The sequence below is a fragment of the Rhinoderma darwinii genome, chromosome 7 (genome assembly GCF_050947455.1).
Source record: "Rhinoderma darwinii isolate aRhiDar2 chromosome 7, aRhiDar2.hap1, whole genome shotgun sequence".
NCBI lineage: Eukaryota > Metazoa > Chordata > Amphibia > Anura > Rhinodermatidae > Rhinoderma > Rhinoderma darwinii.
Genome location: NC_134693.1, coordinates 133,350,941 through 133,363,787, shown reverse-complemented (window position 1 = coordinate 133,363,787; position 12,847 = coordinate 133,350,941). Strand labels below are relative to the sequence as shown.

Sequence of the window (12,847 nt, the reverse complement as noted above, 5' to 3'; positions counted from 1 at the left end):
AAATACGGGTGGAATACGGGTCGAATACGTGTGACCAAGGACCCGTATTTACGCCAGTATTTACGGGAGGAAAAAAATACGTTCGTGTGCATGAGACCTAAGTAAATAAAATATAATGACCGAACTTTGGCTTCTGCTCTAACATCTGATTTGCCAATATTTGGCCAATTTGTTTTAATATATACTACGGGGGGCAACATGGCTATGTTATGTGGTGACAGCTAAAAGGGGCTCTCTTTGGACAATCACTACTTGTTAGACGGGTCTCTTGACAATAAGCTGATCACAAAGTGTACCCCCTGCTAGGACCCCCAGCGATCACCTGTAATCTATGAGGAAACCTGGCAGTAAGTGTTCTATTTTCCTTCAGCGCCACCACAGGAGAAATGAAGCATTACACAGTGTCCATTCATATTAATGTGTTGCCTGTGTAATGCAGGACCGAACAGGTACTCCAGAACGAGAGACACTCTATGTAACCGCTCTGGCCAAGAAATAAGGATTATGAACAGAGGACCCCCCCCCCCCCTCCATATCAACTCAGAAAATTGGATTTCTAAACTGGACAGTCCCTTTAATAAAACACTCGATATCAACAGAAATAACAAAAATAAGATTTTATTTTCTTTATGTTCTTATATCAAAGATTTTGCATTTTATTCTTATATTTATAATGACAATTCTCAGATGAGGTTTTAGATGTCACATGTTAATAACTACTTTTAAAAAATTACACTGGTACACAGACAGTAGGCGCATGATGAAGATTTCTGTCACGTTTCATGGAAACTAGTTGACAAAACCGTATAAAGAAATGGGAAATGCTCTGAATATCAGAGCGGGAAAAGGAAATTCAACCTTCTTCCAGTTCAATAAAATTAGACAAAGAATGTCAAATGCATCTTTATAGCAGTCGAAGTTTCTGATACAGAGCTCCAAATCCCCTGCTTAGACAATGAGTTAAATGGTAAAATTCTGTCTACCTTCAGCCACCACTAGGGGGAGCTTACTGCATACTGTTATTATTGAGTTCAATGTGTAAACTGTATGAAGTAAGCTCCCCCTAGTGGTGGCTGCAGGTAGCCGTAATATTCTAAAAGCTTCGAACGTTATAAAATAATTAATCAACACAAAATTTTGGACATAATTTGTTACTAATATTTAGTATACATTATACTTTTAGGTTGAGATGCCCTTAAAAGTGGCCCCAAGTTGCAAACCACTTTACAATTTCCATACTTGATGCTTCAAGGGGAGTTATGTTCACTTTTGGGCCATATCTCGATTGCCTTTGACAGCTTTTGTAAACACTGTTGCCCGCCTGGTTCTGAGCCAAGTTTGCCCTTCAGCTTATTGTGTGTGCCCGCATTCTCATCCATAGTTCTAAGAAACGTTACTTGTGGTCTGCATTAAGGGTTCTAATTCCACGGCAACAACACAAGAATTCATAGATTCTGGTATGTCCCTGCCAGCCAGTCTGTCCCGGATTTTTTCAGACAGTCGGTTCACTTGCTTATGGCCAAGTTTCTTTGCATTGACCCCTGAAATTTCCTTTAATAATTTTTCAAGACATAACGGCAACTCATAGACCGGAACGGAGTTAAACAGTTTGGGGATCGACTCTGGATGGGAGGAACTGAAAGTGGCAACAACATAGCGCCCTTTGGCAGTCTTGTTAAAAAAATCTGACTGTACACAATTTAGCACAGCTCCAAATGACTGGTAAGGATCTGGGTCAACATGTTGTGTTCGGTTCTGTGCTTCCCATGCCAAGTATTTCTCTCTGGCTCCTTCAGAAAAGAGGAGGATGATCAAACCTTTCTTCTCAAAAACAAGTAATTTTTCTTGGTGGTACCAAGGCAGGGGGTTAACTTGACTCATGCTAAGACGATGCCACTGGTCCAAGACCACGTCCAACTGGAGATCTTTCAAAGAAGAGGCAAACACCTGCACGAGGGCTTCATATTCCTGGTTGTCAGGAGAATAGAGAATCAATATTCTACGGTCATTGAAGATTTCACCTGAGAAAAAAAATTTTTTGCATATTCAACATTGGTTTCATATATATATGACTTATATTGTGTAAAGTATTTTCCGACTGCTTAGGATATTGCTTCTAAGATACACATAAGATGAATAATTCACCAACAACAATGTTTCTTGGCTCCTCAAAAAACATCTTATATCAATAATTAGCGGAAGATGGCGCCACTTAAGGGAAACCGTGGCTTGGGCAGTTTTTTTATGGTTTCCCCTGAGATGCAGAATAGATTGTTCAGTTGAAGGCTATATTCAGACGAACGTGTGAAAAATCGGCTTTCAGGTCTGATTCGCAGCCGTGCGGGACACCTTTCACGGATCGCTCATAGACTTGAGTCTATTGAGGGGTCCGTGAAAACGGACAAAAATAGGACATGTCCTATTTTTTCACGAGCACTTTACACGGTCCGTTAAAACAACGGCCATGTAAACAGCCCCTCAGAAATATATGAAGCTGTGTAACGGGCGTTAAAAAAAAAACAGCCATCACACAGACTAGCTATACGTCCGTCTGAATAAGCCCGAAGGGCTAGAAAAAGTGTGTGTCATGGCCGTGGGCCGTCAGGCTCACTAACCTCCTGACGGCCGCAGCCATGGGTCTACGAGCGCTGGTCCCAGGAGACGCCAGCGCTCGCTTCCGCTCACCTCGGCCGGGTCCAATAGGGTCACATAAAAGTCTGGTGCGCTCGCTGCCCCTTTAAGAGCGGGCACGAGCGTGCACCGAACTTTTATGTTTAAATAGCCCATGCGCACCCTGGACTATAAGAAGGGCCCATGCCTGAGCGTTGTTGTCATACCCAAAGTTTGTCTATGCAAATGGTCTCCTAGTGTCTTCCCTGTATCCTGTATCCCGTGCTATCCTAGTCAAGTTCCGTGCAGAGCTGTAGGCGTGCTGTGCTGTATACCACGCCTGTCCTGCTACTCCACGCCTGACGTCTTCCTGCTGCCTAGTCCCAGCCTAGCCTGTCTTGCTACTGTCCGAGCTGCCACAGGTACCCTATACGAACTATAGACAGTTACCTGCTCCCTGTTGGACAGCGTGACAGTGTGACGTGTTACACAAAAAGTACACTGGCATGTGGCCTTTTGCAAGTGGAGAAGGGCCCCTGACATTCCCTGGTCCTCTAAGCCAGACGACCGTGCATGGGTCGAGGACCAGAACTTGGATGCCCTGGGTGCCACCAGGAATCAAAAACTGGAACCCCTTGATCTTCACCATAAGATGATGATCCATTTTAATGTGGCCTTTGCTATGGGCCAAAAAAAAGCGACAACTACTCTGAATTTGATATTGTGATGCCCATAGTGGTCATAGCTTCCATTCTCCCACACAGTAGTCAATGGGATGGAATCTCTTCTAATATGGATACCCAGACTAGGGGTCATTGTGACTCCTTTCTGCAGAGCATCATGGGATTGCTCTTTAAAGAAGCACTCCAGGAAAAGCTGGTACACTGTGTAATGCCTATTCCAGGCTGTGTATGAAACAAGAACACAAAAGAACGAATCCCTGTGTCATGCTCCGCCCACTCAGGCCCTACTCAGTGTATCAGCTTTGCCCAGACTGTTCCTTTAAGGATAAACATATCTAATGACCCATTTGTGAAACTTCTAGGTATCTGCGATAACAAGATAAGTCCTGTGTGCTAGCAAAACATAAAGTATTCTAGTAAATTATTGATACCGTGAAATCTTAATTATTATTTTGATATCCCTGGAATTATGTTAATTATCACATTATAATTCCTACTTACTGAGAGATTTTTCTGCAGTCACCGACTTTAACCACTCTGCAAAACAAGCAAAAAAATTATTTTAAAAATTTCCACTGGCCCCCGGCGATCAGCCGATTTTACCCAGCCACACATTTCCCCTACAGCGGCCACTACAGGAGAACTGTAATATTACATGGTGTATGGGCAACCATGTACTACAGACCATGCCAACTCCACTGGAAAGGGAGCCGATCATTCCTAGCGGCTTCCCTCACCGGTTAATAGATGCGGTAGCCAAACGAGGAATCCCCTTCTATAACGTCCATGAAAGGACAGGACTGTTCATTTTGAAACAATCCTTTTAAGTTCCCGAAAACTCTTTGGGACCACATTTCAATGAGCATTTACACCCAAATACTGGGCCGGAAAGTTGATACAGCGCAATATTGTTTAAAAAAAACTTACTTATGAGATTCTCATTTTTTAGGAGTATAATCAGCAGCACGCAGGCGACGGCCAAGAGGCAGAGCACCCGGGACCAGTTCCATCTGGATCTCATATCTGACGAAACAACGCAGGTGTTAAACACAAATGATCAAATATGTATAATATACGTCATCTAATGCAGTCCAATAACAATGATCTGTTGTGAGATCCTGTTAACTTAAATGTTAGATCTGTGACGGATCAGACCGCTGAGATCCACACCAATCGCTAAAACGGAGGACCCTATTCCTCAGTCCCTCTTCACCAGTCCATCCCAGGTGGGAAGGACTTGTATTGAACAGGAGCTGTATTGAACTGCTGCCCCATACACCTCTAGAGGGGATATTTGTCAAAGGGACACATGCTATACACCATATGGTGGCCTTATGTCCTCAGCGGGCGCTACCTCTTGATAACATAGTGTCTGTTGATTAAACTTTATAATTAGCAAGTGACAGAGATTGCAAACAATGAATGACGAAGCAGTACCTCCAATGACTAAAAATACACAAGTATCTGGCATATAAATCTCCCTGTGTTTGATAAAGTAAAAAAATGTATATTTTAGGTTTCTGTCCCTTTAAATCCACTGTAGAGATGTAGTGGGTACGCTGGACAGTGCTGTTGCTAAGGCAACTGTATGACCACCAAAGAGTATCTATTTAAAGGGACCTGTGCACGAGACTCTAGGCGTTGCCTCGGCATCTGTACCACCCAGTGTACCCCCAGCATCTTTTCACCCACTTTGTTAAATCGGGCGTGAGAAAAAAAATTAAAGGGAACCTTTTAAGGGTTAAAATTATTTGGTGAAAGATTTTTTTCTATTGTGTTTAGCACCGACATTCACGTTTTTTTATGTGCCATACGTGCTTTAATTATCTTGACTGTTTAGGATTTTCATGACATTGTACGTGGAGAACCAGATGAAAATGTGAAAGAGAGAGAAGATTCCCCAAAATATACTGCCAGGAAATGAAGACACGACATGAATTTTTTTTTTTAATTGACATGTCCTTTGCATTGCTTATAGCGAGACAGTATTTATATTTCAACATGTGTGGCTTCTGTAATGTGGGGTACATAAAAGAGAAGGGGCCTCATAGCAAAGATCAAAATTGAACCCCATTATGGTGCTGGGTTTACCACCCCAAACAGAAGCAACGGGTGCTTGTTTCCCCCTCCCCTTTACATGACCCTTGGGCCGATTCCCCACCCACTTGTTTGCTAACGATGCAGTTGCTCTGGAAAGAGGGGGGTCTTGCACAGGTTTTAGCAAAGGAATAGGATTAACCAGGACTGGACCCCTTCTCTGCAAGGTCCCCATCGCATCTGCATAGTCTGCCTCTATGGTACGAAATCTCCCCCGTCGTCCCTGTGTGAACCCAGCTGTTCTTTATTTAGTTGGCCGCTAATACTGTTCTGGGTCATTGATGGTTTAGAATGTAAGACGGAAGTGAATACCGCACGTTCTTACCTCCAGCAACATGAAGACATGACGTGTTGAGGAACCCAGGCCTCTGAATGAGCTGATTGTCATTTGCAATGGGAAATACCGCTATTGGTGGAAATATTGGAACGTTTTCCTATAGTAAATCATAGTGCACTTCTAAAGGAAAGGTAATCCTGCTTTGCTATATTGGGATCCACTCCTCTTGTGGGCAAGAAACATATAGACCAAAAATGTGAATGCCCTCTTAGCAGCAGATCACAAAACTACTACGACTCCTGACTGGTGATGGACGACTCCATCGACTATCAGTGCATGGGTGACTATTGCGTAACACTATAGTCCATACAACATACTAGTGAATTCAAATTCCGTCAAATATACATAAAAGGGGCATTTCTTGTAATGTCTTGGGCCGTTCAAAGCAGGGCAGGGCTTCAATTCAAATATTTAGAGGAATCGTCCTACTGATGTCAGGTGACCATGAAGGATTTAGAGTCAAACAATCTGAGGCATGCATGGAATAGGGGAGCATAGATGTATCCAGGATGCATAGGTGGGCTAAGGGGAGGACATGGTCTAATTCCAGAGTGGCAGTAGTGTTTCTTGCCATTCGAGACATGTCACTTCTTTTCTATCTTATAGAAGCCAATGGAAATATAAAGGGACCGCAGCATTGACGACATATTTTGTTATACACATTATATGACTCCATACTAGTCTATGGACAACTGCTACTCTATGGTAACCAACTGTGGACCACTGGCTTATGAAGCTATTCCAGTTAGATATAATTCTCAAATCATGTTTTTAAATAGGTATTTTTGAGGTGGGTTTTCCTGAACAACAAATTGACTCCTCTGAGGAAGCAGAAAGGTTGCAGCTAAGCGAGCAGATCACTGGGGGTTGCATGATCACCTGATCCTGATGAAATGGGCCAAACTGGGCAATAGTCATTAAATGTAATTGTATTGCTGTGCAAATTTGCAGGATGAACAAATATCAACGCATCTATGCACTACTATGTACTTACACTTATCCGCAGAGCAGATATAGATCTCACTATTTTCATCCGATTTAAAGATCTATAAAGAAAGATTATTATATAAACTTGTAAAGCAGATGGAAGCTGGCACAGGAAGACCGTTGAATGGGCACACGGGGTCTTCACTCCAAAGATGAGCGGATGATTAAATTGCCAGAGCAAATGCATCAATATAATGCTATTAACTATGTCTTAAAGGGGTTTTCAGAATTTATGTAAATTAAACGTAATCACTGTATAATAAGTTTTCACCATTTTCAAGATCTGTTTGCTGTCCGTGAATGGGGACATTGCTGTTTACATCCAGAGCCTGAAAACCTACAAAGACCTAAAATTTGACACAACTGTAAGTCTGTTACAATTTTATCCAGTCTAGACAATTCTCTGTGATCTAAACCGACTGATACATGACACTGATACATGACACTGATACATTGTAGCAAATATCTCAGGTCAAAAGCGAGATTTGTGCTGCTCATGTATTTATCTCACAGAGGATTGTCTATACTATATACAATTGTAGCAAACTCTCAGATGTGAGAATGATTAAATCTGTACATGCTTTGGATGTCAATAGGAATGTTCCTATTCACTGGCAGTAAGCAGACATTTTGATTATGATGAGGAATCTAAAGCACTCTATGATAGTATGATCCGTTCTTACCCTCATACATTGTTCTGTGATGATATCCGCCACTATCTTCTGTTCTAGGAATTCTGCTCTTCTCATCTGGAGGGAGAATGAGGGTCATCAGGGGTCTGTGCGCGTCTATATCGATATCTGAGCCAAACTTGTCCAAAAATGAAGATTTCTTATTCACCAAAGTTTGTAACTACTTGGTGAAAAGGCACAACAACTGCTAAGGTGCCCAGCGTATTGGGGGGGGGGGCATACATTGTTAATGGAGCCTCAACAGTGCTGAAGAGGTGAGGAGCACTAAGTGACCATTGTGGATGATGGAGTGGGAAAAATAAATTGCCCATTATCTGAGCTCATTTGTTCCTGGTAGAGTTGGTTACCATTTCAATGTTTGCTATGGGGTAATATGGATACTTGTTATGGCCTTGTATTCATTGTCGGGATGAAGTATAGCCAGAGTAGGCGGCTGCCTAGTGCACCATTGACAGAGGGGCACAACTGCCTTTAAATGGGCTGATCGCTAAGGGCTGAACAATGGTCCATTCAATCACTATCATGCAAAACTTTAGGAACCGCAGAGGGACAATGGTTGGGGTGGCTCACTAAGCCGTATTTATAGAAGACCTCTCGGTAAAATAAATCCATCAATTCTAGTGCACTGTAAAATTGACCAGGTTTTCTAAAATAAATATTCATGCTGGGTGCCGGGACTGACTATGTTCACAATGTATCTGTCAAACTACAGGATGAGGGTTTTCTGAGGATTCAACAGACCATCACGTAAGACCTCCGACAAGAGTGTTAGCCCAGTTGGGAAGCATGTGCAACTTCCTTGCTAATAGAGACTTGTCATTTATTTTCTCCTTCATAGAAGCCAATGGAAATCTAATGGCACCGCAGTATTGACGACATATTTAGTCGTACACATTATATTACTCACTGCCAGCCTATAAGCAGCAACCACTTTATGGCGCCTATAATATACCAATACGTGGGAAAACGTATTGCCTGTCCCTAGCCTAAGAACTTATTCCAGTAAAATATAGTTGTCAACTTATGTTTTTGACTAAGTATTTTTGAGTGGCGTTTTCTTAAAAAATGACTGGGGGTTGCAGAAATGGGACCCAGTACCTGTTGGGTTGCCTCTTCCAATGTGACGCACTTGTGTTTTCCCACAAAGCAGAAAGAAGTGTTTTCGTGTTTCGAGACCAGGATCGTGGCTTCATTCCTCTTCTGTTTTGTCCCTATGATAGAGAATGAGGATAAATAACATTTTGTAATGACCATGTCTAGTTTTGCCGGGGAATTTATCTTGGTCATCATCTCTTACATCAAGTATCAAAAACCTAGTGGTGTATTTTAGAAAATATGTTGGCTGTGAAATGCGTGAGGCTGGAATGAGTTCTCATTACTTACATCAAAATGTACCTCTTTGTTAACCAATACGTTACTTGTAAAATGGCAAAGTAATGTTAATAATTATGTTTGCCAATCAGATCTCTCAAACACACACTGAGGGAGAGATACTGCAGCTGCATCCCCCTCCTCCCTGTCAAGTATATTTTTTGTATTAGTCTAGTTGAGCAGGTTTACAGAGAGCCTGCAGGAAAACAGGAACTACAGGCTGCTGGAAGATAATTAAGATGACACTTTCACCTTACAAGACGCATTATCATATATTTACATGTACTACTGATTTATGCAAAAAAGGTTATAACAATCGGTACGCTTTAAGCTGCCCATAGACATTACACTTTAGGGTCCTTTTACACTGGCCAGTTATCGGGCGAACGAGTGTTCACAAAATGCTCGTTCCCGATAATTGCTTTGTGTAAACAGGTCAACGATCAGCCGTTGAACGAGCAAACGCTCGTTCATTGGCTGATTGTATCGTTTAGGCAGCCTAAAATTTTATTGTCGTCGGCAGCACATCTTGATGTGTAAACAGGGAGACGCGCTGCCGACATGATGAAAATGTAAGGGGACGAGCGATTGGAGTAACGAGCGCTCGTCTCCATACATAGCTCCTTGTGAAATGAGCAAACGAGCGCCGAACAAAGAGCTGTTTCGCTGAACGTTTACACGGCCCTTGTCGGGCCGTGTAATAGGACCTTAAGGCCTCATGCACACGACCGTGCCCGTAATTACGACCCGTAATTACGGGCACGGACAGCCGGACGTTTTTACGGGCCGTGCTCCTATTATAAAGTATGGAAGCACGGTCCGTAAAATAAAAAAATAGGACATGTCCTATTTTTTTTCGCCAAATTCCAAGGCACAGGTGCCTTCCTGTAAATATACGGGAAGGTGTCCGTCGGCCGTAGAAACAAATGGGCCCGTAACTATGGACCGTAATTACGATCTGTAATTACGGGTGACTTTATGGTCGTGTGCATGGGGCCTAAGTCAGCAGATACCACCGATTTTGATAAGATATGGCCCTAGCCTAATGCCTATGGAGCCTTCAGGAGAAAGCAAGGATCCAATATAACTTAGATTTTGGCGCCCCCTATGGAAATAATGCACAGCAGACTACACATATTAATACATATTATAAGAAGGCACTTGGGGCTGATAGCTGTTGGCCGCTTCATAGTTCTGTCACCAGCTGTCTCATATCTACGTCCGGGGGAGGAAATCTCTTTGCGCTGATGAGACCCATAGTAGCCGGTTATATATAGAGCTGAGGATTATCTTTAGAGCTGTAGAGTCGTGTCTGTGTATATGGCAGCACTTACCATCGTCAGGTAAACAGTAGGTGTGCAAAACGTTTTCTTTAACCGACACCTATAAAAAAAAGTTACCGGTTATTATTTAATCTTCTGTTTTAGCACAGAGCGGGTATAAGACGGGTTCTCGTTCTAAATCATCAACCCACTTCCTGTGTAATCCTATTACACCAGCCAATACCCCCTGCTCCTCCTTTACATACACCACATCATATCCCCCTTACCCTAACTTCCTTCCAGGGAGGTGCTATAGTGACATAATACAGCAATGTCCCTCGTCCAAGACCCTCATTAGGCTCTGTTCACACTTGCATCATAATTTATGTTTAGAATGGAAATGCACGACACGCTGCCAGATCCATCGTACAAAGGATCCTGATGGCCAAAAGACCCCATTTACGTAAAATGGGATTTTTTGGGTGCCGTCATGTTGTCCGTTGTTTTGACTAGAAGAATAGCACTGCATGTAGCGCTATTCTTTCCATTAACCCTGTTGGGACTGCTGATGGAGCCTCTGATGCCGGTGTGAACAGAGCCTTAGCCAGAATGCAGGGTATCTACAAAAAGCTTCTCTTGCTCTGGAGGACCCGACACATTCATGCACCCATTGATTTCAACAGGGACTGTGTAATGCTTCATTTTTCCTGTGGTGGCGCTGCAGATATAAACACTTGCTGCCAGGTTCCTTAGCAGATTACGGTTGATCGCTGGGGGGTCTCAGCAGCAGGACACCCTATGATCAGCTTATTGTCAGGGGACCCTTCTAACACTCACCCCATGAAACTGTTCCTTGAAACACTTATCACTAACATAGTCACTTCCTCTAAGAAGACCAACGCACTTGTATCCTGAAATACTCTGTACTGCTGAGGGACCCTGAAACTTCACCTCTCAGTCTATGACCTCCCACTTGTTTTCATTTTCCTGCACCTTTCATGACACATCAATATCAATACACTGCCCTGCTGATGATATCATCGTTGCCGTGATCTGATTGGCTACAGAATGTCCAACTTCACAGTACCTGAAGACAGAGCGAGGGGTGCAGATGCTCCAGCTTCACAGTCCCAATTTCCTGTTAAAAGACAACGTGAAATTCAGATTACACCTCGCATCATGGCGTGCCAGTGAAGGACTGTATGACACACAGCGAGCCCACGTGATGCGTCCTATAAATCCGTGTAATGAGTCTTAGGTGTTTGGTTTCCGGGGATCACGTAATATAATCACTATCATTCTTAATCCCTCCTATGCAAATATCTAAAGTGTCACGCACCTGAACCTCACATTCCTACTGTATATGTATTACACAATAGTGACTGGGGTGCAGATTTACCATTGATCGGTATCGCAGCAGGACCCAAGTTGCACAACCTGAATTGTTACGCGAGCGGCGAGAAGATTTAGTCAAGGAGGGGTTCACACACTCACACAGAGACACAGACACGCACGTTTGTCAGCTGCAGACAATTTTCCCATAACATTGCCAGCCACGGTCATTCCTCCATATCAGTGCCTCCTTCCTAGTCCCAGTACCCTCATAACATAGCCAGGTACATAATGTGGCATAAGAAACCACAGTGCCCCCAGAACAATGCTATCCGATCCCCTATAATGCCGGGTTCCCACGGGTCAGATACACTGCGTAAAAACTATGCAGCAGATCCGACCTGGAACCCGCAGAATATTCCGTCCGAAAAACCGCACTACATTGAGGTGCGGTTTTTTCGGTCCAGAATTTCCGCTGTGGAAAGCAGCGCCGGGAAAAAAAACCCAAAACTTTCATACTTACCCCGGCCGTTGTCAGGGTGACGCGTCACTCCTTTGCCGTCCGGTCCGGCTTCCCTGGATGACGCTGCAGCCCATGTGACCGCTGCAGCCTGTAATTGGCTGCAGCAGTCACATGGGATGAAACGTCTTAGGCCCTACTGGAAGAGGAAGCACGGAGTTCTGGGTAAGTATGACATTTTGGAATCGATGCGATTGTTCCGCAAAAGTCGCAACACTTGGCTTTCTGTTGCGGGTTTTCAATCCCCATTGAATTCAATGTGAGAAAACCCGCAACGAAAACGCAGAATAAATTGACTTGCGCTGCGGATTTAAATTCGGCACCGCAGGTCAATTTATTAACGTTTTCGTATTTCCGGCAGCGTTCGCATCGGATTTTCTAAATCTCATCCACTTGCTACTATAAATTCTGCGGAATTTCTGCACAGAATTCTGTAGCGCTTACGCTACGCGGAAACCCGGCCTAAGGATCCTGAGCAGCTATGGGTTCATATTACAGACCAGTGGTACAGAGCTTCTGTGTGGCATACCTCTATAATATGGCATGCAATGAAAAACCTTCCGTGTGCCTCCCACGGGTATAGCTATAGGGGGTTCAGTCACACCCGTGCTGGCGCCAGAGAAGGCTTAGTGGATGCATTGCCACATAATATGGCAGTGTGCCCGGGAGGCCGCACAGTGTCCTCCTACACAACTAACCTGCCACAGCGTTACCATAATAAAGTCAGCTATTCCACCAGCCAAGGATCGAGCAAACATGGCAGCGAAAAAACAATGGCCAAAGAAATGGTCGCTGGTCGGCAGCGCATCTCCCTGTGTGAACAGTGGATGTGCTGCCAACATTAGATAGATAGATAGATAGATAGATAGATAGATAGATAGATAGATAGATAGATAGATAGATAGATAGATAGATAGATAGATAGATAGATAGATAGATAGATAGATAGATAGATA

General features: G+C 43.4%; 1 protein-coding gene across 1 annotated transcript in view; it reads right to left on the bottom strand.

Annotated features, from left to right (window-relative positions):
- Positions 1-640: 640 nt before the first annotated feature.
- Positions 641-12,847, bottom strand: part of IL17RC (interleukin 17 receptor C) — a 40,569-nt gene continuing 28,362 nt past the window's right edge. Inside the window, exons 12-19 of the mRNA XM_075832409.1 lie at positions 11,127-11,177; positions 10,112-10,160; positions 8,505-8,617; positions 7,398-7,463; positions 6,722-6,773; positions 4,221-4,316; positions 3,795-3,830; positions 641-2,021 (exon numbers count right to left, since the gene is read on the bottom strand). Coding sequence (XP_075688524.1) covers positions 1,384-2,021; positions 3,795-3,830; positions 4,221-4,316; positions 6,722-6,773; positions 7,398-7,463; positions 8,505-8,617; positions 10,112-10,160; positions 11,127-11,177 — 1,101 coding nt within the window. The 3' untranslated portion in view covers positions 641-1,383. The remainder of the gene's footprint in view (positions 2,022-3,794; positions 3,831-4,220; positions 4,317-6,721; positions 6,774-7,397; positions 7,464-8,504; positions 8,618-10,111; positions 10,161-11,126; positions 11,178-12,847) is intronic.